General features: G+C 44.4%; 1 protein-coding gene across 3 annotated transcripts in view; it reads left to right on the top strand.

The window, feature by feature from the left end:
* Nucleotides 1–27836, top strand: part of FIRRM (FIGNL1 interacting regulator of recombination and mitosis) — a 387122-nt gene that overhangs the window by 64281 nt on the left and 295005 nt on the right. For all 3 annotated transcript variants that reach the window (XM_077452604.1, XM_077452605.1, XM_077452603.1), the window contains exons 5-6: nt 24039–24179; nt 24367–24523. In XM_077452604.1, the coding sequence (XP_077308730.1) occupies nt 24039–24179; nt 24367–24523 (298 nt within the window). The remainder of the gene's footprint in view (nt 1–24038; nt 24180–24366; nt 24524–27836) is intronic.

Raw genomic sequence — 27836 nt, 5'->3', positions numbered from 1 at the left:
ATGATCACTGCAATCAGTCACACTGTGACCGGGGGGGGGGGGGGGGGTGAAGGACATTATGTGCTCTACAAACTATTCTTAACTTGTCTCTTCCCATAGTTATCTAGTTTATAACACCCTACTAGGCACACTGATATAAAGTTACTTATGAAAACACACATTGCTGCTAGTAAAACACTATCTTATTTATTTCCCATCCAATAGATTTCGCCAAGAGGTAATGCTTCACATGTATGCCCATTCTTCAGGAAGCAGGCTGCATTGTCCACTATGATCAGTGTCTCTAATGATGAGCCATCTAGCTAGATCTTATTCCCTTTTGAAGCCTGCAATCACACCTATCACAGCAGGTGGGTCTGAGCCAAACTATTGTTCTTCTGATTACAAAGCTTTCATGTGCTTCATTCAACTAAGGCTAAGTGACTATCTCAATCATGAACAAATACCAGAAGTATTATATGAATTCAATCCAACATAGCCTGCTTTGCGCCTGAAAGGCACATATCACCCTCCTTCAGTCACGGCTCCTATTAAACAGTCCATAATTGTCTTAACGTGTGTGGCACCCCAACATGTGTTTCCGAGCTGTGTAACGTGTTGTGGTTTTCAACATGTGCTTCAGAAACAGCTCCCGTGGAACAGTCCATAATGGTTGTACCGTGTTGTGTTTTTCAACATGTGCAGAAACAGGTCCTATGGAGCAGTCCATAATTGTTTTACCGTGTGGTTCTTCCCAACATGTGCCGCTTTGCCACTGAGTGACACACTACCATCATTCTTCAGCGAAAGCTTCCCTGTCACCATTGTGGATCTTCGGTGTCCTCAGGACGGCAGTACAGGCAAGGGGTGTCCATTCATTCACCATTCACCAGCACACATTCGGAATAACATATCAACCAGCTTTCAAATACCGAGTCTTGAGGAGGGCCTTTCTTGCCCATATTACTACCTACAATACCCATAGGTCACACTCTACCACAAAAATAAATCAACTTATTACCATAATATATACATATATATGTATTACGCTCCCCCCTCCCAACCGCCTATAACCCTTTACTGTAAATACAGGTCGGGATTCGGCAGGCTTGCTCACAACAGTATTGTAGGGCTCTGACTTGACCGCAAAGTCTCTAACTTGTACACAGACCTTACCGTCAAATCGTCCCTCAACTTGCATAGAGAAATGGGAGACCCTTCTAGATAAATATCGCTTAACCACTTAAGGACCAGGCCTCTTTTTCAGATTTGGTGTTTACATGTTTAAAACAGTTTTTTTTTGCTAGAAAGTTACTTAGAACCCCCAAACATTTTATATTGTTTTTTTTCTAACACCCTAGAGAATAAAATGGCGGTCATTGAAATACTTTTTTTCACACCATATTTGCGCAGCGGTCTTACAAGCGCACTTTTTTTGGAAAAAATTCACTTTTTTGAATAAAAAAATAAGACAACAGTAAAATTAGCCAAATTTTTTTTTATATTGTGAAAGATAATGGTACGCCGAGTAAATTGATACGCAACATGTCACGCTTCAAAATTGCGCCCGCTCGTGGAATGGCGTCAAACTTTTAGCCTCAAAAATCTCCATAAGCGACATTTAAAAAATTCTACAGGTTGCATTTTTTGCATTAGAGGAGGTCTAGGGCTAGAATTATTGCTCTCGCTCTCCCGATCGCGGCGATACCTCACGTGTGGTTTGACCACCGTTTTCATATGCGGGCGCTACTCAGGTATGCGCTCGCTTCTGTGCGCAAGCTCGTCGTGACGGGGTGTTTTTAAAAACCTTTTTTTTTTTTTTCTTTATTTTAATTGATTTTATTTATTTTTACACTGTTTAAAAAAAAAAAAAAAAAAAAATGGATCACTTTTATTCCTATTACAAGGAATGTAAACATCCCTTGTAATAGAAAAAAACATGACAGGTCCTCCTAAATATGAGATCTGGGGTCAAAAAGTCCTCAGATCTCATATTTGGACTAAAATGCAACAAAAAAAAGAAAAAATGACATTTAAAAAAAATATACCTTTAAGAGGAAAAGGGCAGAAGTGATGTTTTGACCTCGCTTCCGCCCTCCTATGGTATAGAGACGAGTGGGGGCCATCTTAGCCTCACTGGTCTCCATACCCAGCTAACGAAAGGACCCGATCACCTCCACCGCTACCGACGGCTCTGGTAAGCGGCGGGAGGGGGGTGGCACCTCTCCCACCGCCGATAGCAGTGATCTCGCGGTGAATCCACCGTGGAGCCCACCGTTATCGTACAGCCGGCCGGCGCCTGGAGAGATGCATATCTCGGTTGTGGCAGCAGCTGCTGCCGTTGCAGAGATATCCCTCTTCAAAAATAGGACGTACATCGTCGTGCGCTGGTCGGTAAGTAGTTAACTACACATATAAATTTACAAAAATGACCAAACCCACACAATTCCACCCCTGTGCCTGGATTTCAGAGATCATGCCCATGGCATACCAGGCACCTCTACCTATGGTTAGGTTCAAGGAACCCTCTAGTTCCATGACTAACACTACACCGGTATTCTTTAGGACAAAGAAACAAACTCGCCTATGTCCTAAATAATACCCGCGTGCCTCCTTCCCAGCAATGATCTCTCCATCCGGAACACAGAGAGAAATAACTTCCCAACATTTATTCGTTCATCCCCATGTATTGCGCTGGCATACAAAGGACATCATGGTCATGCTTCCAACAGAGGGAAATATCAACCTGCCTCCAGCTTTCATCTTCTCTGATCACATGTGTGATATAGCCTCAAATGCAACAAGATAGAATCCCCAGTATGTAAGCCCATTGATGCCACCAAATATACAGACCGAGTCGCACTTCTATATATGGAAACATACAGCATAACACCTTTCACAATCCAACTTAGTACAGCCCATACAGGCATTCGACCACTACTTTGGATTAGTGTAAGCAACATGTTTTGGCAAAATCTTACTGAGCGGTGATGCTAACTCATCAGGCCACTGCCCCTCATATAGAGACGGTACAATCAGCTTGATGTTGGCTGATATTTCCACCTGCCACAGAGTGCGTGCCAGATCCAATGACAGGTTTCTGTCCTCTCTACCAACCTCTCAACATGGTTGACAAAATCCGGAGCCACTCCAATCTGGGTGTTTCTGTGACCTTGTTGAATGTTATCAAGGATGCCACCAATCTCTCTGGGTAACAAAGTCACGCTCCTTCTCTGAAACTATGGCTGTGAGTTTGTTCCTCAGGAGGCCGATGTCCACTCCATTCACAACACCCATCCCAGCTATTATTCCCCTCCAATATAGTGCTGAATACATCCCTCCTCTTTCGGGTTACTCTTCAGAAATTAGCATCCTGCATGGACCTCATTCTCTGGGAGTAAGTCACTGGTACAATGACCGCACTTGATTCAGTGTATACTCAGCACATATAGGGTGATATGTTTTTATCAACCACTGTGAGCTGTTGCAGCGCCATATGGAGAAGTCATACGGTACCCTGGTAGCCATTATTTTAACAGAGCATGCTCCTGTGTGTATTCACTGGCATTATCTGTGCAGGGTTTCAACCTCTCAGGTGAGACATCAACCAGGCGTATCTTCCCCATGTCCAGTTCTGGTGTCCCGCATGTCTAGTAACCGAAAGCTTCTCTCTAGGACCGCTAGGATTGAGACACCACCCCTATGAGGACGTTTTCACCCCATTGATGTGTCACCTGGCACCCTTTAGTCTGGCCAACAGTTGCCTTATTATGCATAAGTGCCAGCCTGCCTCCTGGGTACCTGCACCATATTAACTCCGTTACATCAATACATGTCATACATTAAAACCTTTCTTCTTTCAATTCCTCCTTCCAACAAAAAAAACATATATTTTACATTCTCATGTTTTGACGGATTGGATGTGTCATATTCTTTCCCCAACCTCCTACCCATTGCACATGTATTAATAACTTGTTTGCATTCATCAGGAGAGACTTCAGCCAAAATATTTAACAAGCTCTGTTTCAGATTCAACACTCGCACCACATTGTCCATAAGAAAAAAACAAGTATTAATCTGAATCTTTCATTTTTTTTTCTCTCCTGATGTTTATCAGAACAAATTTGCGGTGTGGTGTGGCACAGACAAACTGCCAACCAGATGATCATCTCTCATCCATGTTCCAGAAGCCTCTCCAATTCTCGCTCCACCAGGATTCTGGAAGTGAAAAACAAGAGCAGTATCAAATTCTTATCCACAATATCTGCTCGCTTACCATGTTTACTTATAGTTCCCTCCTTGGAACCCAGGACCTTAGTATTCCTGGCTTCTGCAACTCTGACCAAACTATCCAAACAACCATGGCCTCTTTAGGCTGAACCCACTGTAAAATGGATCCCCATGGTATGATCAAAAATGTTTAAAACTGAACGTCAGTGTTGCCTCTCAAAAATTCTCAATTTAACAAGCTAAAAAGACAATGCATTTCTGTATCTCTACGATGTATGCACTACCCCCTTTCAAGTGGACAGAGCCTAAAACTTTTGAAACTCTTTTCCACCTGAATGAAAATAAAACAAAGAAAAAAACACAAGGCTCCAGCGGCTTAGAATGGTTCCCAGCTGCTAACTGCGGGCATCGTCAATTACCCTCCTTTCAGGTGGACTAAACATACAAATTTTTCCACCTGAACAAAAATAAAAATAAAATAGATGACTAAACCAATATAAAAAGAAAATAAAAAAAAAATGTAGAAAAAATTCAAAATCTGGCCATGATCACACAAACATGACAAGACAACCACCATAAAACAATGACAAACACTCAACTTTTAGTTAACAACATCCATGGACTTTTCTCCTGAGACGAGTGCTCATTCCGATCTGAAATACAATTCGTTAATGGGAAAAACAAAAAACCAAAAGCAAAACAAAGCATATGTATCTCATCACAACATTGTATTTTCATTTATAACTCTTAGACCAGTACTATTTATTTTTCATTGTTTGCAAACAGTTACTAATTAATGAACTCATGGTACCATGTGATAATCGATTATGCATTTACAATAACCTAACCCCCTGTTCTGCTATATTTTCCCACTGTTCTCACTTTGACAGACCTGCAAACAAACGCAAATGTTAATATCTAAAGCCGTTTAACTTCTTCCATGGTCTCTGGAAAAGGAACACAAAGACAGTGATTACACACAATTCATGACAATTGACTTTTTAAGTCCCCAAAGCCTTTCCCATTAATGTAATATAGTTGCCATATTACTCAGAAAAAATGGCAATGCAATTTCCGTCCAACTACATACAAGCCAGAATGGCAGATTAACCCAGGGGGCAAATATTGGAATGTTCATCCAGTCTTGTTGCTGGCTGTGCTTAGGGTGTGGCTTGTCATTTCTTATCTCTCCTTCAGAACTTTGTAATCTGTCCTGGCTGCTATCTTTCATATCAGGCCCTTGAGTTACGCTGTCCCTGTCCTGGGTGGGGGTTTTCATTGTAGATACCTGTACTTCTGGGGTTTCCTGTTCCATGCTAGCAATTTTAAGGGCTTTATGAAATCTATGTCTATGCCTATTCCATTTACAATGTCTGAACTTTCTCTGCCTTCCTGTGCCTCTGCTTATTACGGATACATCTGCTTTTGACCCATACTCCCTTTCCCTGGACTCTTGACAGAAGTCTCGGAGGATATTGACAACATTTTGGTTGGCTCTGAGGAATGCTAGATCCTTTCTAGTGGGATAGCTTACATAACACTTATTGGCCATTGAGTATATGAAACTTGCATCGTCCTCCAATAAGTCAGGACAGTTGAACACTTTCATATACAATGCAAGATACTCACTGCAGAACAAAATTGGGTCATCTCCTCTCCTAAATTTCATTTGTTGCAAATCACTCATACCATTATCACGACTGTCCACAATACGCTGCAACTCTTTCCTCCGCACCTCTGCATCTGCTAAGTTAACACTAACTTGTGCCGATAACTGACCTACCAAAGGTCCTGGTAGCCATGCTTTCAGAAGAGAGTATGCATCCTCATTACTCAAATGGAATTTAACTACTAGAGCTTCAAATTTATTGGACAGACTCATTGGTGATTCCAGGGCATTAAATTCACCCAAAATCTGGCACAAAGTAAGTCTCTCTTGGATTGTAATCAAACTCTCATTCTGCCTTGAAGCTATAGCTGCCATAGCAGACTGTTTCATCCCGGCCCTTCTCCTCATTGATCGTGCAGATATCGACCAATTGGCATGTTCCTTTTGTGCTCATTGAGCAATACCATAACTTCCTCTGTAGTAAGAAGCTGGGAGCCTACATTTGCTAATTCTCGTTTTAAAGACATAACCAACTCTTCCATCTCTGACAACTTCATTCGCAATGACTCTAAAAGTTTGAGATGAACACATGGAGACAGGTTTGCTCACTGAAGAACCTTCGTATATGATAAACCTATCGGAGAGCTTTGCACAACTTTGGAAATTAATTGTGATTGGACGGCCATCCTGCCTATCCGCTTAGTGTCGACCGAGAGGAAAGCAGGATGATCGGCTGTTTCCGGAATCCTTCGGCCCGTGTCGATAATCTTCGGAAGATCCGAACGTACTCGCGCCCTCAGCGTTGTGTGAGAATGGAATACGCATCTGTGATCCCTGCAGAGGGTTTTGTCTGCCAGCGCTAACGACTCCGTTGGTCCGGAGTCCATCCATTTGCAGTAAGAGTCCAACTTTTTTCCGGTCTGGAAGTGATACTGGCAAAACCAGGAAGGTTTCATCAAACCTTTGAGAAGGACTGATTTCCCTGTTTTCCATTACTTGGGGACTTTAGTTATATCCAGGATTTTTTTCATATAAGGACTTTTTTTTGATTGAATTTTCTTACATGGTGTATTTTTTTGATTCATGTTTTATATATAATCTATATTGGATTTCATTACTCTTTACACTATAGATTTCACGTATACTCAGTGCAACTTTATATATAGTTTTTTCTGATTTAATCCATAATTGATATTTGATGGTTTTTAGTTGCAGCTTTTAGGTTTTGCCCCAAGCGCGATATTTTTGTTTAATTGTATGTTATACCTTATTGCATGGGGTATAGTTTCTGTATGCTTAGGCCCATCACATCGGTTTGTGAAGCTGTGGCGGCTCACCTGTTTCAGTTGAAATTGATTAGACCATACCCATTTGCTAACTCCACTCGGTATTACCTCCCAGCAGATAGTATGGCATAGCCCCACCCATGATGATTGCTTACATTTCAAATATTGTAAAGGGCTTTAACTCCCCTGTTAAGAGACGCAAGGCCTTTGCGTTTTATGAACAGGAACCAAGATTCTTCTGATTCAGGAGACACATTTTTCTCAGGCCTCTCATCCCACATTCCTGCACAGAAATTTCCCCCAAGCCTTTTATTCTCTCCATTCCACCAAGAGCAGGGGTGCCGCCATACGCTTACATGCTTCCTTCCCTATGGAAGTGAAACACGTATATAAGGACAAGGAAAGTAGATATGTCAACATATTATGACTGAGACTGACTAATTTTGTCCCTGCGCCAGGTGCTCATCTAATTAGCACTCTTTGCTGCTTTAGACTTCTTTTTTCTTTTCTTTTTTTTTTTTTTTTTTTTTTAGGTGTATGCAGGGAGATTGCTAAGTGTATGGTCTTCACCAGACCTTAATTGTATGCCCTCTTTCTTGATTGGTTTGTGTGGGATCCCAGCATTGTAATTTTTATAAGCTTATTATGGGGTTATATATAGCCACATTACAACGCACAGATTGCTGGTCCACATACCGCACATCACTATATATGTACATGGGCTACAGCGGGCGCTTGGATGCGCTTGGATACTTGCATATTTTTACATGCGCCGCTGCATGCACATATGTGCTGCGGCGGGCGTTTGTATGCATTTTGTATGCGTTCTGATGCTTTTGCATGCGCCGCCGTGTGCATATTAATGCTTTTGATTCTTTCGATTGCACACATGTTTATGTACTTCATGTTCACACCTTTCAATCATTTTTATCTTTTTAATCACTTTTTCACAGTTTATACTTGCATGGTTATTTAACCATGCTTATACTTACAATCTCATAATTTCATTTAGTTTTTACAATTCAGCATTTATTATGATCACGTACACATTTTTTTCACATACATTTATATTGAGGCATATCCATTCACATGCAATGATTTGGGTTTTGCACACTACTTTTCACTAAACTTTAATAATTTTCTTTGTAATTTTTTTACTAATTCCTTTTTTTTTCTTTTTTACACTGCCATTATGTGTCGTTCTCGATCCATCCCTGTTGGGATGTAGGCGGAGGTTTTGCTTTTGTGTTTGCAATGCACTGTAGTTCACATTGGACTTACACTGAGAGCTTTTATCGTCTTGTATTAAGATTAAGAGGTTCAGGTGGACAGGCACCAGGTGATGTCTCTTTTGTTTGATTCATCGCCTGCCCTGCCCACTGTCATATTGCAACACTCTATATATTTGTTGTCTGCCACCATGTTAACCAGCTATGAGTAAGCACTAGCCTTGGTGCGAAACGCGTCAGCTGTTAGCATCTTTCACTGTGATGTAATTTGCTGTGTCCTAAATATTTGAACAAAGCATTGTTTTAGCATTGGAGTGTGGCTGTCCAGAGTTCTGTCATTATCCACATTATCTGCATGCTATGGCTCGCACCCGGATCCCTTCACCTGGAGCAATTATCTCCCTGAGTTTCCAGGACCTGCCTTTGAGCGGTGGTGTATATCTCCCTTCCCCGAAGAGATGTTATTGGCCAACATGTCCCTGATGCCAAAGCCTAACAACAAAACCATACACTTGCTCAGAATTATAGGCCAATTTCCGTCATAAACAATGATATAAAAATATTTAGCAGAATCTTAGCCGATAGATTGGCATGAATAATCTCTAGATTTATCACAGATAACCACATGCGTTTCGCGGCAGACATTATCCAAGATGCTAACTTATCCTCCAGGAGACTCTTCATGCTTAGCCTAGATATACAAAAGGCTTTCAACAGAGTCTCCTGGAGTTATATTTCCACTCTCCTACAGCGCTTGGGTTTGCAGGGGGAATTTTTGCAATTATTTGAGGCCCTTTATCAAAACCCTAAAACACGAATTAAGATCCCAGGCTGCAGTTCTGAATTTTTCAACCTAGGAAGGCACCAGGCAGGGATGTCCACTTTCCCCTTTAATCTTTGCTCTTGCATTGGAGCCCCTGGCCGTCGCAATACTGAGTAACCCATATATATCCGGGTATGCCAAAGGTCCCTCAACCTACATATTTTGCATGTATGCAGACGATGTACTGATGTTCCTCACTAGCCCCCTAATTTCTTTGCCTAATCTTTTCCAGACCCTGTCAAACTTTGCAAGTATCTCCGTCCTTTCGATAAATGTCTTAGTCAGTAACCCTTCCAGTAGGGTTTCCACCTGACAAACTTCACCAGCTTAGACAAACTTTTCCCTTCACTTGGGCAGTCTCATCTCCAATATCTTTGCATCAATCTAACTGGACATTTTTGCAAACTTTGAAGCCAACTATCCCCCGATGATAGCTAAACTGAAAAGAACCCTCAAACTCTGGTCCCCTCTCGATATTCCATTCATAGGCAGGATTACGGCCCTTAAAATGACAATTCTCCCCAGGTTACTTTAGCTATTCTGCTCCCTTCCGATTAGACTCTCTTAAACCTATCTACTTAACATTCAGGCTTCTTTTAATAGCTTTATTTGGCAGGACAAACCCCTGAGATTTGTTAACAATGTTTTTGTATTGTTCCTCAACGTGGGGGGGCTTAGGAGTCCCTCAAATATGGCTCTACTACCTAGCCAGTAGATACACACAACAGGCCCAATGATGTATTAGAAACTCCAGTGTCCCCTGGGTCAGATTTGAACAGGATTCCAACACTCCTTTGTATCTCACTGGGCTGATGTGGGCCTCTAATCCATCTAAACCTGTAATGCCACCTAAGAATCAAATAGTTGCAATAGAACTGAAGCTATGAGATCAATATAAGGTAAAATATAACCTTATATCACAAACCCCTCTAGGGGCCTCATATCTTGGCGACCCCAGATTCCCCCGGCATGTGATCACCCGAAATCCTTCCAAATCTGGACTGAGTGAAACTTGACCACATTGGAAGACTCTTTAGTTGGGTTAAAATTTGCTACGTTTGCTGATTTACAGTCTCGATATATGCCGGGCAGGGAATACTATCGCTTTCTACAAATCCGCCACTTCTTTCAACAGCACTATACCACCCCCCCTTCCAATTTTAAAACCTGCTTTGAGGTCTTATGTCATACGTCCCCCCGTCAAAAAGGCCTCATCTCGGGAGTTTACAAAACACTAGAATCAGTGGATGAGAAACCCACATTGAGTTCCTGCTCCCATTGGGATCTATATTTCAATCTGGGAGAGGGGGACCTGGACTGGGTGAAGGGCTGGCAAAACTTGCGCAGATGTATGAAATCGCTAACAGAGAGAATGCTATTAAACTAATGACACAGTGGTATTATACCCCACAGGCCTCCCCCAGGTGTTTTAGGGGCTGTGACCACAAGGGCACCTTTCTGCACCTATTTTGGACTGTGAAAAATTGCAACCCACTTGGAATGAAGTACTAAAAAGGAGACAAATTAGCTGGAGGGCCCAAAACCCTGACATATCAGCACTGTCTCCTATTCCAAGGTCTTCCTGAAACACCCAATCCCCTGATGAGAGTGATCCATTCAGTTTGTATTTCAATGCAACTGGCCATTGCATTACATTGGAAGACAGCCTCAGTTTTCCATGCACACAAGATGTCTCATATAGACCATATGATGATGGTTGAATTTTTTTTTCTATACCCTAAATGATTCCATCCACGTTTTTGATGCTAAATGGAGCCCCTGATTCTTGTTCAGACTTCATGACTGACCGAAATTAGATTAGTTGTTTTAATCTGACTGCCTTTTTTTTTTTTTTTGGATAATAGAAGTTTTTTTTCATGAGAGTTGTATACCGTCTGAATAAGTACTCTTATTATTTGATGAACCAGACACCATTTATTTTCTTACGTCAGGGGACACAGAGCCATAGTAATTACTATGTGGGTTATATCGGACCGACAGGTGCTGGACACTGGCACACCCCTAAGGCATGTACTCCTCTATATAACCCCTCCCATTACTGGGAGTCCTCAGTTTTTTCGCCAGTGCCTAAGGTGTTGGTCACGAGTAAAGATGTGCTGTGCTGGGCTCCACTGGTAGTAATCCTTGCTGGGGCTTGCCATGCTGACCGGATCCGTTCTGATGTCTTTTCATGGATTAAATGAATGGTACCCGGGCCTCGTGCCTGAAGAAACAAAGTTTTGCTTGCGAACACTTCTCTTTTGAGATCTGGGCCCTGAGATCCAGTACTTTTTTGCATAATAAAAAACCCCAAAAAAAACTAAACGTATTTCTGAGAAATAAGAGTACCGAAAAAAAAAAAAAAAAAAAAATTGTGTACAAAATACATACATAGGGTCAAAGATGCATCATATATAGTATGATAGGCAGTAATAGCTTCAAGTACATGGTTTGGTGTGTCTGCATATATTATACATACTACGTCACATTCATCAGTTCTCTGGCGTGTCTTTGGAGTTCAACCCACAAAAGTGTGGCAGTGCCACAACTATATACCTGCATTACACTAAGGGTCCCCCCTTCAATACTAATGGACTGAGTGAGTCATCCTCAGTACCCATTGCTGTTGATGGCGATTCCAACCAGCGATCCAAAATTTTGTGATATTTTTCTGGGCACCCCGTGTTTATAAATAACACTTTTGTAAGGTAGAGATTTGTTGATGGCGACAACCCATTCCCGAAATGTCTGTTTTATTGGTTCGCATCCACTTTCTGGCTATCAGTAGTCCTAGCTGCGAACAACGTTTCCTGCATAAATATGTGGAGGGATTTATTCTGCTCGCCATTAGGGAGGATTCCTAATAGGCATTGCTTGGGGCATAATGTTAATGGGGAGCCCATGTCGTCATGAAGGAATTTGACCAGCTGCTCCCAGTATGACTGGACTGTCGGACAAGACTAAAGAAAATGAGAAAAGGAGCTATCCTGATCCTTACATCTTGGACACCTGGGGTCCCATTGTGGGTTTATCTCGCTATGTGGGCTGGGGTTAAATATGAGCTATCAGCCAGCCTGGGAGACCAGCTTTCCAACCGCCAAGGCTTCAGTCCATTTGTCCTCTCCCAGCTCCCCCCACATCCATCTCCCATCTCCCTCTCAGCCTTTCGGAAAACTCCATGGCCGTGGGCAGGCTAAGAGCCTGATAACAGATGGATGTCAACTTTTTGTGGTCCTCCCCAGTCAGCACATCTACCAGCTGTATGGTTTGAAGATCAGGCACAGCCCCCCCCCCCCCCCAAATTGGGTCTGCAGTGCGTGGCGGAGCTGGAGGAAGCAAAAAAACATTGTATTGGGTAGGCCGAAAGTCATCTTAAGCATCTGGAATGATTTAACTCCCGTGCTGTCCATTACCTGATGAAGGTATATTACCCCCCAAGTAACCCAGGGGTCCGTGTCTGGAATGGTCAGCAGCTCAGGGAGGCTACAACTGTCCCATAGTGGCGTGTGTGGTGGGAATTCTGTCAGCGTAGTACCAACTCCCAAATCTTGCAGTGATGGTGCACCTGACCTTCGCGCCCTCACAATTTCAAATCGTGCGGCTTACCAAAAATAAGTTGAAAAGGGTGCGCAACTTGGGCGGCTGCTGCTGGGCATGCCAGGTTTATATGTCTGTTTTTATCTTCTTTATTAAGGTACAAAAAGTGAGATAACTGGGATGCAAGATAAGTGTGGAGCTCTGCAGGCTTTTTTAGGACTCTCCAGGGCACCTTGTGTCGGGAAGCGCCCCAAACAAGAGTTGAGTATTGAGTCCATGGTTTTAAAGATGCTCAGAGGCAGGTAGACTGGGGAGTGCCAGAAAATATAAACGAGTTTTGGTAGGAGAATAATTTTAAGCAAGTTTATGCGGCCCATTACTCCGAAGGGGAAGGCGTGCCCAGTTTTGTGTTTTTACCTTTTTATTAATGTGTAAAAGGGTTCTATGTTTAATTTAGTATATTCACCCGGGGAGCGAATAATCTGAATCCCCAAATATTTAATTTGGCTGGTCCTTATTAATGGGAGATATGCCTGATCTGGACCTTGGGGCCCTACATCTAAGGGGAGAATCTGCGACTTGTCCCAGTTAATTCGGAGACCTGAAAACTTTCCAAAGCGTTCAATGAGGCCCAGGGCTGCTAACGAGGGGCCTGCATCTTCTAAATACAACAATATATCGTTGCATATAGGCTAATTATTTTCAATCAGTGGACCTTCCCTAAGACCCTTTATACCTGGGTGCTGTCTGATGGCTATAGCCAGAGGCTCCACCGCCAAGGCATATAAATGTGGAGATAGTGGGCAGCCTTGGCGTGTGCCTCTGGACAGTGGGAAAGTGTCTGAGGTTATGCCATTCACAAGGAGTCTAGCCATGGGGGCTGGTATAGTAATTTAATCCATGCCACGAAATTGGGCCCAAACCCGTACCTGCAAAGGCATTCCCATAAATATCCCCATTCCACAGAATCAAATGCCTTGGCGGCATTGAGACTAATGACAGCGCGAGAGCCCACCAAATCATGGGTGGCTCGCAGGTTCAAAAATAGGCGCCTTAAGTTGAAGGGCGTATTTTTGCTGGGCATATAGCCTACCTGGTCTGGATGGACTAAAGTGAGGATAACCTTAAGAAACCTGAAAGAATTGGAGTAATGAGATGGGACGGTAGGATTCCGGGAGAGAGGGGTCTTTACCGGGCTTGGGTATCAAAACTATCAGGGCTTCTCTCATAGACTGTGGGAGTGTGGAGGTATCAAAAATGTGTTGAAACAGTTCCTGCAGTCTGGGCACCATGACCTCCCCATACTGAGAGTAAAATTCTAAGGGAAGACCATCCGTGCCTGGGTCCTTGGCTGTGGCCAGGCATGAGATGGCCCCCACAATTTCTTCGGTAGTGATAGGGGCCTCGAGCTGGGCTACCTGTTCCTGGAACAAAGTCCGCCAGTTTGTTTTCAGTATAATTAGCCGTAGATGTATATAGGGTGGAATAAAACTTAAAAAATTACCCATCCACCAATGCTGGGTCAGCAATTTGGCATCCCATAGAGTCTGAGTGACACCACGACTGGAGGTCTATACTCCAAGTGTGCAAGATCAGCCAACAACCTACCTGCTTGCTCCCCATGCTTGAAAGTTCTTTGTTTACAGAAAAATATTTTTTGGTTAGCTCTTTCAAAATGAAGGGTATTAACCAACTGGGACTGTACCCTAATCAGGTGTGCGTTGTCTGGGGAGAGGTCAGACTGGAACATGTGTTTCAGTGAGTCTAACCTGGCTTCAGCCTGTGTCAGGGCACAAACAGAGGACCGTTTGTATCTTGATATTCGGGTCGAGAGTAAAGTCTTGGCATGCAACTTGAAAGACTCCCACACCAATCCGAATGAAGCTGACCCCACATTGGCAGTGAAAAAATATCATCTCAGATTGCATGCTATCGAGATCTGGAAGGACAGACAACCAAAAGGGGTTGAGCTGCCACAGCAGCAAAAGTGAGGATATAAATATATAATCTATCCGCGAGACCGTGACATGGTGGAGTGGGAGGCGGAAAAACAAGAGTACCCGGGGAGGGCCGGGTACCTGTGCCTCCAAGTGTCAGTCAATGCAAATTCACCCATTAACCGGCCAAACCTCGTAATTCCATGAGGCTGTGGTTCAGGGGCACCCGAGACCATTCTATCTAGTTGAGGGTTGATTATCATGTTGAAATTGCCCAGCCATGGTATAGTGGGGTACTGTGCCATGAACATAAGACCTCCTTGTATAACCAGGAATTGAAACGGAGGGGGTATATAGTATGCAAGTATTAATAGCTCGACACCCCCCCCCCCCCCCAGTTTAACATGCAAGAAAATGTATCCGCCCTGAGGGTCCATTCGCAAAAGCATAAGGTGAAATTGAACGTTTTTAGAGATTAAAATTGTGACACTTCGAGAATGTGGAGTGTGGGGTGCCGGATGCACCCACCCTAGCCAGGGCTTTTTCAGAGTAAGCTGTAGGTGACCGGTAAGGTGGGTCTCCAGCAATACATACACCTCGGCTTGCATAACCTTCAAATGTGAGAGAACTGCAGTGTGTTTAGGCCGCACATTCCACGTCAAGAATTTAATCGGTGCCATGTCTGGTAGTGTAGCTTGGATACTCATGGACGGAAGCCCAGAGCAGACAATACAGGTGACCCCCCCAAACCACACGTACATTTGTCATCAGGTACACATGGCTCGTATATCATTCCCATTAACCAGATGAAAACCTTGCAAAAAGGGTTCAGGTAGATAACAATGGGAGAAGAAAACGGTGGGGACAAAAAAAAAGAAACCAACCATTCCAATATACGTTTGGTAGTATACACCGGTCCAGCTCCATTCAGTCAGCCCCTATAATAACCAGGTGTAACCAGGGGGTAACCACTGGCCGGGGAAACGTATCTTAAACCTCATGAACCATCCTAGTATAGTACTCGAGAACTTAAAAGAAGTTATAGTTAGGGTGCCATGTTTCAGTATTGACCCAATACTGATGGGGGCGAACAATCACTGAGGAGCCTGCCACAATGCAGGAAATCCAACAGAGGTGCGCAGACATGTCTTGGGGCACGATCCACCCGAAGCCCCGGGGGGTCAAAGCACAGTGCTGCTAAGTCACAAGAGTATCTACTTTGGCTCCTGCCGGCTTATGCTAGGTTTGTTGGGGAAAAGCAACTCAGATGTCTAGGACAGTACAGGAGGAAAGTTCCAGCTTGTAGACAATAGTTAAAGTCAAAAGGGCCAATAGGAATCCGGAGTAGTGCAGATTTCAGTGTAGGATAAAAGTACAGGGAAAAGAATCTGCTTACCAAAAGTCGCAGTGTCTGTCAGTGCATCCAAGTGGTACAGTCAAGATGGAGGTCTGCCAGCGTTGTCACTATGCTCCAGCCACACCAGCGCCGAGTCAGGGTCTTTAAAAAAGTGAACACGATCATCTCCCACTACTCACAACCTTGTGGGGTACAGCATGGCATATTTAAAATTTTTGATTCCTAACTGGTGCTTAGCAGTAGTGAATTGCGATCGGCGTCCCTGAACTTCTGCGGAAAAAAATCAGGGTATACTGCCACTGGCCCGTTATGTATCGGTATATTACCTTTTTCCCTGGTAGTTCATGAAGTTGGCAATGAACATGTGTGGAGGAGGTTTTGCTGCTAGGCGATGCGCTTGCTCCACAACAAAGGAGGCTGAGAGAGCCTCTCTCCCGTATGTGGTGATCAGGAGATTTTCCAAAAATGATTGCGGGTCAGCACCCTCCGATCCCTGTGGCAGGCCCACGAAACAGAGGTTGCATCTTTGCAATCAGTTTTTTGTAGGACAGATTGGAGTTGGTGTTGTAGCGGTTCCGTGGTGATCTGCAATGCAGGGATGTTGTCCTCCACCTGGCTGATGCACCGCTCTCGGTCAGCCGCACTCTGTCTCTGAAAGTCGTGTCTTAAAAGAGATAAATCCACTTTCACCTCTTCTCTCTTGGATGTCAGGGAGGAAGCTGGTTTTAGCGCTGTGTATGTGAAAGCTGCTGCTGGCTGTGGAGGGACAGAGCAGGTGGCTGGCGTGGTCAGGTTAGTGAACACAGGCTTATTCCTTTGGCACAGTATACTTCACTTAAGCTAGGGTTAATAACAGCTAATGGCCCTGAACTATAGCTTGGCAATGTAAATTCTTTTGCATAAGGCCTCTGCTTTATGCTTCAGGCTATGAATGGTAAAGGGACCACTTCTCTAAAGGGTCATTTGTTTTGCATTGTAAACTAAATCCATTTCCAAAAGAATGTCGTCCTCCTCTGAGATGGATACGGCTAGTCAGATTGAGCCGTCAGGGAAAATTGTTGCTGCATAGAACACTTCAATCCTTAAATCTTACAAACGGGTTTTTTCTTCTACCATTTGTAAATTGACAAGAAGATTAATGCTATGATGTCTCTCCATAGTGGGAATTAAACATAGCAGATTCCCATCCAGTCCTCAGGAACCTTTTGTTGAGGTTCAGGAGGCTGGGGATCAGGTAGATCTTCCCAAATATTGGAAGATACTTATCCTCTTTGGAGGATCCTAATATGGAAGGAGTAGCATCACAAGTCAGGTTGCTTTATGTACTCCCTTACTAAACCCGTTTGCTGCCTGCAGCACAGGCTCTTGAGGTACCTACCTCTAATTGGGTTGCTTAGAACCCCCCCCCCCCCCCCCGGGATGTTGTTTCTATTCAGGCATAGCTATGTGCTAAATGGGGGGGGGGGGGTGGGGATCCAGTAATTGCTGCTGCAATCACCTCAGTGAGCAGAGTCTCACATGCCTGATGTATAATTCACTAATGTTAAAGGATCCAGCAAATTAAAGTTGGAACTTCCTTTTAACCACTTAGACCAGACCATTTTGCTGGTCAAAGACCAGACCACTTTTTGCAATTTGGCACTGAGTTGCTTTAACTGACAATTGCGCGGTCGTGCGATGTGGCTCCCAAACAAAATTGACATCCTTTTTTTCCCCAGAAATAGAGCTTTCTTTTGGTGGTATTTGATCACCCCTGCATTTTTTTTTTTTTTGCGCTATAAACAAAAATGGAGCGACAATTTTGAAAAAAAAACGCATTATTTTTTACTTTTTGTTATAATATCCCCCAAAAATATATATAAAAAACTTTTTTTCCCCTCAGTTTAGGCCGATACGTATTCTTCTACATATTTTTGGTAGAAAATATCGCAATAAGCGATTTATTGATTGGTTTGCGCAAAAGTTATAGCGTTTATTAAATGGGGATAGTTTTATGGCATTTTTATTAATGTTTTATTATTTTTTTTTACTAGTAATGGCGGCGATCAGCAATTTTTTATTGTGACTGCGACATTATGGTGGACACAGCGGACATTTTTGACACATTTTTTACAGTTATACAGCAATTAGAATGCAGTGATTCCTGTGTAAATGACACTGGCAGTGAAGGGGTTAACCAGTGGGTGGCAGTGTAGGGGTTAAGTGTTCCTAGGGGTGTGTTACTAACTGTGGGGGGTTGGGCTTTCATTTAGTGAACACTGATCTCTGCTCCAATCACATGGAGCAGAGATCAGCGTTGCTAGGCAGAATGGAGAAATGCTGTTTACAACGGCATTTCTCCATTCAGCCGTCCCGTGAACTGATCGCAGGTATGCCCGTGGCGATAGTCTGCAGGACACGCGGGGGTCCCGACCGTCACGTGAGCGCGCCGCTGGCGGCGCGTTTGCGATGGCAGGGCAGCATTGAAGATTAGACGTACCTGTACGCCAGTATGCCTGCCCGTGCCATTCTGTCGACGTACATCGGCATGCACTGGTCGGAAACCGGTTAAAGATGTGTCTTTTGCAGCTCAGTAGCGCAGCAATTGGTGTATCTCAGTCCATTAACCCTTTGACGTTCTGCTCCACCATTTTGGTGGAGCACATTTTGAGTCACGCTAACTCATTGAAAAACGTGGCCTTTAAGGGGATAAGGAACAGTTGGTGGAGATGCCTGAAATTCTGCCGGCAATGGGCTGGTGTATCTGATGCACTCACAGTAGATGCTATGAAAGACTCTATCATTTAAGCCTTATGGCTTATGCTTGGACTAGTGCATTCTCGCAGAGTTCTGTGGCTAAAATATTGATCAGCCGAAGCACTGTGTAAAAAGCTCTTGGCCAGTTTGTTTCCCTTTTATGGGGTACAGCTATTTAGAGACGATCTGGATAAGTACATCTGAAGGGCCTCTAATAGGGTAAAGCTCTCTTTACCAGTAAAAGAGGTTCAACCCTTTCTCCTTTTATCGGGCTGCCTCTCCTATGCCAGGGGCATCTGCCTCTAGGCAGTCTCGACGGCCTCAACCGTCAGGTTCAAGGGAAAGTCCCCAAGGGCAGCACCAGGGTCAGAAGAGATGTTGGGGCGGAAAGCCCACAAAGCAGAATGCTAAAGCCTTCTCATGAAGGGGCACCCCCACTCGTTCAGGTGAGGGGAAAGGCCCTGCGATTCTCAAGATCTGACAGGAACAATGTCACGACAGATGGATTTCTGCAATTTTTTTCTCTAGGTTACTACTAGAGTTCTGAGAGTTTCCATCTCCTCTGAGAATGTTCCCAAGGATTCAGAGAAAAAGTCTTTCTTTCTGGCCTCTGGATCAGCGGTTATCCCAGTCGGTGATATCAGAGGTTCCCTTATTGGAACAGGGGGTTTTGGCTCAAACCTTTTAAGGCTCCATAACCGAACAGAGAGGTAAGACCCATTCTACATCTCGAAGATCTGAATCGGAGCGTAAACATCCGATCCTTTCATAATTCGATAGGCTGTGTCCATTCTGCAAGGAGGGGAGTTGCATATCTCCATGAGCCAAATTTTCCCGCTCACCAGAAATTTCTGCATTTTAAAATATAAAATATTTTTTTCAGTTGTGGCCCTGCCATTCGGCTTAGCCACAGAACCACAAGTGTTCTGAAAGATTCTGGCACCTCCTTTAGCCAGATTAAGGGCTCAAGGCATAGCGGTCCTAGCGTATTTATAAGATCTGCTTTTAATAGATCATTCAGTCTCGGTCTAAAACCAGAGCCTGATCTCAGCCTTAACTATCTGAAATCTCTAGGTTGGATACTCAACCTAGGAAGATTCTCCTTAAAACTATCAGGGAGATTACAGTACTTGGGGGCTGGTTACAGATGCCATACAGAAGAAGGTATTCTTACCCCAGAAAAGAATCTGTTCCATTGTAGGACTAATTCAGCTTATCGAAACAAAGGAAAATTCCTTCATTCGGCTGTGCAGGAGATTTTTTAGTGGAAATGGTGGCCTCCTTCAAGGTCGTCCCTTACGTGCAGTTTTACTCAAAAACTGCTTCAAAACACCATCCTATCGATCTGGAATAAAAAATATTCAGGCCTTGTTTGTTTCCAATACGCTTGGCTTCCGACATAAGTCAGAGCCTAAATTGGTGGTTGTTTTGCAGAAAAAGGGAAAATCTTTATCTTGGAAGGTGTTAACAGATGCCAGCCTTCTAGGCTGGGGAGCAGCCCTGGAAGAAGAGTCCGTCCAGGGGTGATGGTCCAGGTTAGATGACCTTGCCTATAAACGTTTTTTTGGTAGTTTCAGGCAGTACGTCTGGCCCTAGAATCTTGGACATTGAGATTATGGGACTGTCCTGTCAGGATTCAGTCTGACAAGGCCACAGCGGTGGCTTACATCAATCACCAGGGGGGGCACGAGAGGTCGTGCAGGACAAAAAGAGGTGAATAATGTTCTAGTTTGAGCAGAACACAACATTCCTTGCCTGTCGGCAATTTTCATTTTTAGCAATAGAGAATTGGCAGGCATACTACTTGAGTCGCCAACAATTATTTCCAGAAGCATGATCTCTTCACCTTAACATCTTCCTAGTGATATGTCGGAGATGGGGTAATCCAGACATGGACCTATTCGTGTCCAGATTCATCAACAAAGTCGACAACTTTGTGTTGAGAACAAGAAGTCCGCTAGCAGGCGGAACAGACACATTAGTCTTCCCATGGGATCAGTTTTCACTGATCTATGCATTTCCTCCAGTTCTGCTACTTCCGCTCCTTCTCCGCAGGATTAAGCAGGAACAAAAGGAGGTGATTCTGGTGGGTTCCAGAAGATCTTGATTTACCGAGATCATAAAGATGGCAGTCCCGCATAAGGTCTGGTATTTCATCCTACCTTACGGACAAAAGATTTAACAGGTTTGACCCTTGAATCCCACTCTATAACAGATTGTGGGTGATCTCCTTCGGTAGTGTCTACGTTGATTAATACCAGGAGGCTGGTTTCCAGAATCACTTACTATAGAGTCTGGAAGGCATATGTTTCTTGGTGTGGATTCAGGGGTATGTCATAGGCAGGATCCCTGATTTCCTGCATATGGGATCTGAAATGAAGCTGGCCTTGACTACTATCAAAAGCCAGATCCCGGCCTTGTAGGGTTTTCAATGGCCTCTTGCTTCCCAATCTTAGGGCTTAGCTTATTCAGGGGGTAACACGGATTATTCCCCCTATCAAATCAAATCCTTGGGATTTAAATTTGGTCTTATCGGCTTTGCTGAATCAGCCGCTTGAATCTTTACGATAAATTTCCTTGGTTCTTTTGACCAGAAAGATAATCTTTCTGGTTGCCATTTTCTTCTGCTAGAAGAGTATTGGAACTAGCGTCTGTCTTGTAAAGAGACATATTTCATCATGCATAAGGATGAGGTGGTTTTATGTCCTCATCCTGAATTCCTACCAAAAGTGGTTACAGGTTTTAATTTAAACTGAGATATTATTCTTCCTTCTTTCTCCCCAGAGCCTTAATCTAGGGAAGAGAAGACACTACATTCTCTTGATGTAGCAAGAGCAATCGGAGTCTATTTAAAGATGACCGCTCAGGTTCGCAAAACACGTTTTGTTTGTACTGCCAGAGGGTCGAAAATGTGGACAGGCAGCGTCAAAAGCCACTATTTTACAAATGGATTCTTCAATTGTTCAAGCTTCAGCTTAAAGAAGAAAATTCTTCCTTTCAATGGTAGAGCACACTCATCCAGGGTGATTAGTGCCTCTTGGGTGGTGCATAATCAGGCCTCTATATGGCTCAGATCTGTAAGACCATGACTTGGTCTTCCATTGATACGTTTATCAGATTTTATCAAGTCGATATTAAAGGTCATGAGGATATTGCCTTTGGGCGCAGTATACTGCAGGCTGCAGTATGAGTCCTCTGGCCTCCTGTTGTTTTTTTTTTTTTGCGTTCCCCCCCCCCCCTTCAGTTGCCATTGCTATGTGACATCCCACATAGTAACTGCTATGGCTCTGTGTCCCCTGATGTATGAAAAGAAAACAGGATTTTTATAACAGCTTACCTGTAACATCCTTTTCTTTGATGTAAATCAGGGGACACAGAGGTCCCTCCCTTCTTTTTGATACTTGTATTGCTTGGCTACAAAACTGAGGACTCCCAGTAATGGGAGGGGTTATATAGGGGAGTACACGCCTTAGGGGCGTGCCAGTGTCAAGCACCTGTCGGTCCGATATAACCCACATAGTAATTACTATGGCCCTGTGTCCCCTGATGTACATCAAAGAAAAGGATTTTACAGGTAAGCTATGATAAAAATCCTGTTTTTGGCAAGCAAAATTTTGAACTTTTCACTTTATTAAGTGCCACCTATCAGTCACTGGCTGTTATACTTGTTATATTGAATGATGTCATTTATTTGTCTGTACGGTAATTGTTACTTCTAATAAAAAAGTTTGAAAACAAAAAAACAAAACAAAAAACTTAGAGGTGTTTCAATTATTAAAGAAAAATTAAAAGTCAGCAGCTACAAATACTGCACCTGCTGACTTTTAATAATTGAACACATACCTGTCCCAGGGTCCAGCCATGTGGGGGATCAAAGCCCCGCTCATCTTCCCCTCTGTTCGGCGGTGCTTGCATTGTAACTGTGGGCAGAGCCGGGTGCCCACTGGGCATGTGCAAGCGGCGCCACCTGCCATGATTGGCCGTGCTATCATCTGGGATCTGCCACGTGTCCCTGATGTTTGACAAGAGGGAGGGGGCAGAGCTCAGCCCTTCCTGCATCGAGGGGAAATGTCAGGAGCCCAAGCACTGAAGGAAAAAAAAAAAAAACTTTTTCCAAATTTTTTTTTTAGGCATTAAACACATTGCTAATAGTATTGGCAAAGTTTTCATTCCTTGACTTGCAGACATGATACAGGAGATCAATGCAGCCTCACCAGTGCCCAGCAGCCTCACAAATGCCCATCATATGCAGCCCCACCAGTGCCCAGCAGCCTCACCAGTGCCCATCATATGCAGCTTGCCAGTACCCAGCAGCCCGACCAGTGCCTGACATATGCAGCCTGCCAGTGTCCAGCAGCCTCACCAGTGCCCATCATATGCAGCCGCCTGCCAGTGCCCAGCAGCCCCACCAGTGCCCATCATATGCAGCCTGCCACTGCCCAGCAGCCCCACCAGTGCCCATCATATGCAGCCTGCCACTGCCCAGCAGCCCCACCAGTGCCCATCATATGCAGCCTGCCAGTGCCCAGCAGCCCCACCAGTGCCCATCATATGCAGCTTGCCAGTGCCCAGCACCCCCACCAGTGCCCGTCATATGCAGCCTGCCAGTGCCCAGCAGCCTCACCAGTGCCTGTCATATGCAGCCTGTCAGTGCCCAGCAGCCTCACCAGTGCCTGTCATATGCAGCCTGCCAGTGCCCAGCAGCCTCACCAGTGCCTGTCATATGCAGCCTGCCAGTGCCCAGCAGCCTCACCAGTGCCTGTCATATGCAGCCTGCCAGTGCCCAGCAGCCTCACCAGTGCCTGTCATATGCAGCCTGCCAGTGCCCAGCAGCCTCACCAGTGCTTGTCATGCAGCCTGCCAGTGCCCATCCACCTCACCAGAGCTCATAATATGCAGCCTGCCAGTGCCCAGCAGCCCCACCAGTGCCCGTCATATGCAGCTTGCCAGTGCCCAGCAGCCCCACCAGTGCCTGTCATATGCAGCTTGCCAGTGCCCATTAGCCCCACCAGTGCCCGTCATATGCAGCCTGCCTGTGCCCGTATCAGCGGCGATCTCCCATGTTTCACGGAGCTGGATTTGAGTTTCTCGGGCCACAGTAACAATGTCCCACCTCCTGTAATCGCATCACTCGATTGAATGTCCCACCATTGGAACAGTGTGTCGTCTATCACAGGAGGCAGGATACTCTTACTACTTCCGAAATTACAGTGCACCTCTAGTAAAAATATTTCTTTTATGTATTGTGTTTCTGAAATGTTTATAATTTGAGTTTATGGATCTTTTAACTTTATTTATTTTAATGTATTTAACAGGGTATGGCTCATTGGTTGGAAGCTTTAACAGCTTGTGTTCGTGATGTCTGTTCTGCAGAGAATCCAGTAGCTTTGGAAAATGTCCACTCGCTTCCTACATCAGTACTTCAAATTCTTGTTACAACATTCACCCACTGCAAGGTGTGGATAATTTTTTAATAACTATTTTTTGATTTAATGTTTTCATGCAGAATTTTTCTTTTTTGCAGGACTGTTCTGTACTTGATATGTTTGTGGAAACGAGCACATCTTACTTTATACATTCGTAATATTAAAAGTGAGTTTTTCCTTGGCAACCTAATAACCTGATGTGTAACTTGTCCTTTAGGAAAGTGATTCACTATATAGTGGAAGGCTCCACCTGGTTTTGGATCTTCTTCAAGCCATTTTTAAGGAAGCGGTATGTCTTCAGAAGCAGCTAATGGAACTTCTGGATAAGGCTACTTTAGGCGGCTCTGCTTCAGACATTGCATGCATGGTGTCATGTAAGTACACAGGATTTTAGATTTTTAGCAAATGTCACATCTAAACCATCCCTTTTCTTAATTGTATATTTGCAAGTTTTTTTGTTCTGTAAATCTCAGCTTTTGACACCTTCGTTTAAAATTGGGAATGTTAATGTTGGGAATACTTACAATGGTAGTTGGAAAATATTACTTTATCTGAGGATTATGAAAGAAATATCATTCCACTGTTAATAAGAAATCAGTTATTAAATATTGTCAAAAATGTAGAACAGTGGGATCTTTTTGTCTTCTGATGAGTCTGTCTTAAAGTGGTTTAAGTCACATGCATTAATTGCTTTGATTTTCTTTGTTTTAGGTCCCTGTTCAGTACAGTGTGTGTATTTTCCTAAAATGATAATGCTAAATACCTTCTTTGCAGAGCTCCCTCTGCTTTCCTTCCAGATGTGAGTACAGTGGGAGGTGCTGAGAGTCCCTTCTGATGAATGCAAGCTAGCAGAGGGAGGTCACATGACTGCGCAGTAGGGCTCTGCAAAGAAGTTATTTAACATAATTTAGGAAAACGCAGTGTACTGAACAGGGACCTAAAACAGAGAGGATCTAAGTTATTAATACATATTTCTTTACAAGCACTGGAGCAGCTGCAGGAAATAGAATTATACAGGCATGAGAGGAGAGTAGGGGCGGGGAGGAGATTGGCTCACACACAAACTACAGAACTGACAGGGAGTGGAGGAGGGGGAGATGCAGAGTCTCTTAGGAGAGAGCAGGATCATGAAGGCACGTAAACGGACCACAATATCGTGGATTAGCAGCCATGATAAACCTAGTCAGTTAAAACAAGGGAAGAGAGGGACAGGCAGGATCAACCAGGTATTGTACAACATGGAAAGGGACAACTGACCTGGCAAAAGCACTATGTTATATCTCTTACCTTTAACCATTCCAATACAGGGCATTTATACACCCTTCTTTACCAGACCAATTTTTAGCTTTCAGCGCTCTCACACTTTGAATGCCACTTACTCAGTCATGCAACACTGTACCCAAACAAAATTTTTTTTCATACAAATAGAGCTTTCTTTTGGTGGTATTAAATCACCACTGGGTTTTTTATTTTTTGCGACATAAGTGAAAAAACTGCGAAAATTTTGAAAAAAAAAACAATTTTTTTTTTTTCTTTCTCTAATAAATTTTTGCAAATAAGTAATTTTTGTTCATAAATTTGGGCCAAAATTTATTCTCCTACATCTATTTAGTAAAAATACCCCAAATTAGTGGATATTATTTAGTCTCTTTGAAAGTTAGAGTCTACAAGCTATGGTGCAAATCATTTAAAATTGATCACATCTGATCACACCTGATGTACTGACGGTTATCTCATTTCTTGAGGCTCTGAAATGTCAGGAAAGTACAAATGACCCCTATTTGAAAAGTAGACAGTCCAAGGTATTTAGTAAGAGGCATGGTGAGTTTTTTGAAGTTGTACATTTTTCCAACAATTCTTGGGAAAAATAATTTTTTACAAAATTTAATTTTTTTTTCTTTTTTCAAAATTGAAAAAATAAATTTTACAAAATTGTCATAAGTTATTTCTCATGCACAGCATATGCATACTTCCAATTACACCCCAAAATACATTCTGCAACTCTTCCCGAGTATGGCAATACCACATGTGTGGGACTTTTACACAGGCTAGCCACACAGATGTCCAACATGCAGGGAGCACCGTCAGGGGTTCTAGGAGCATAAATGACACCTCTAATTTCTTAACAACCTATTACATTTGTGAATGCCCTAGAGCTCCAGGACAGTGGAATTACCCACAAAATGACCCCATTTTGGAAAGCAAACACCCCAACGTATATTCTATGAGGTATAATGAGTCTTTTGAACAGTTAATGTTTTTCCACAAGTCTTCTGAAAACGTGGAAAGAAAATGAAAACATATTTTTTTTTTGTACACAAAGTGGTCAGTTTATAAAAGATTTCTAACTCAAAGCATGTACATAGCAAAAATTACACCCCAAAATACATTTTGCTACTCATCCTGAGTATGGCGATACCACATGTGTGTGACTTTTACACAGTGTGTCCACATACAGAGGCCCAACATGCAGGGAGCGCTGTCAGGTGTTCTAGGAGCATAAATGACACCTCTAATTTCCTAACGACCTATTGCATTTTTGAAGGCCATGGAGCACCAGGACAATGGAATTACCCACAAAATGACCCCATTTTGTAAAGCAAACACCCCAATGTATAATCTATGTGGCATGGTCTGCAAATAGGTACTCCGTTACTCCGGGCTGGTGACGGGTACTCCGTTACTCCGATGGGCTGTTGACGGGTACTTGGGTACTCTGATGGGCTGTGCCAGGTACTCGGGTGCTCTGATGGGCTGTGCCAGGTACTCGGGGGCTCTGATGGGCCGTGCCGGGGGCTCTGATGGGCCGTGCCGGGGGCTCTGATGGGCCGTGCCGGGTGCTCGGGGGCTCTGATGGGCCGTGCCGGGTGCTCGGGGGCTCTGATGGGCCGTGCCGGGTGCTCGGGGGCTCTGATGGGCCGTGCCGGGTGCTCGGGGGCTCTGATGGGCCGTGCCGGGTGCTCTGATGGGCCGTGCCGGGTGCTCTGATGGGCCGTGCCGGGGGCTCTGATGGGCCGTGCCGGGTGCTCGGGGGCTCTGATGGGCCGTGCCGGGTGCTCGGGGGCTCTGATGGGCCGTGCCGGGTGCTCGGGGGCTCTGATGGGCCGTGCCGGGGGCTCTGATGGGCCGTGCCGGGGGCTCTGATGGGCCGTGCCGGGGGCTCTGATGGGCCGTGCCGGGGGCTCTGATGGGCCGTGCCGAGTGCTCTGATGGGCCGTGCCGGGTGCTCTGATGGGCCGTGCCGAGTGCTCTGATGGGCCGTGCCGGGTGCTCTGATGGGCCGTGCCGGGTGCTCGGGTGCTCTGATGGGCCGTGCCGGGTGGTCGGGTGGGCTGTCGAGTGGTCGGGTGGGCTGTCGGGTGCTCGGGTGGGCTGTCGGGTGCTCGGGTGGGCTGTCGGGTGGTCGGGTGGGCTGTCGGGTGCTCGGGTGGGCTGTCGGGTGCTCGGGTGGGCTGTCGGGTGCTCGGGTGCTCAGATGGGCTGTGATGGGTGATGACGAGTATTTTGATGGGTGGTGACAGGTCCTCTTTATTGGGGGGGTAATCCGTGTGTGATTGGTGTACACTAGGCAGTAACGAGATGTTACCGCAATCTCCTTCTCACACACTATCGGTGTGTGAGGAGGAGAACCCAGTAACCTCTCGTTACCACGGTTTGCTTACATTCTGTGACCGGCTGTGATTGGAC

This window comes from Lithobates pipiens, unplaced genomic scaffold, assembly GCF_037356315.1.
Source record: "Lithobates pipiens isolate NorthernLeopardFrog02 unplaced genomic scaffold, aLitPip1_a1.2 Scaffold_23, whole genome shotgun sequence".
Taxonomy (NCBI): Eukaryota; Metazoa; Chordata; class Amphibia; order Anura; family Ranidae; genus Lithobates; species Lithobates pipiens.
This window is presented reverse-complemented; position numbering and strand designations above follow the sequence as displayed.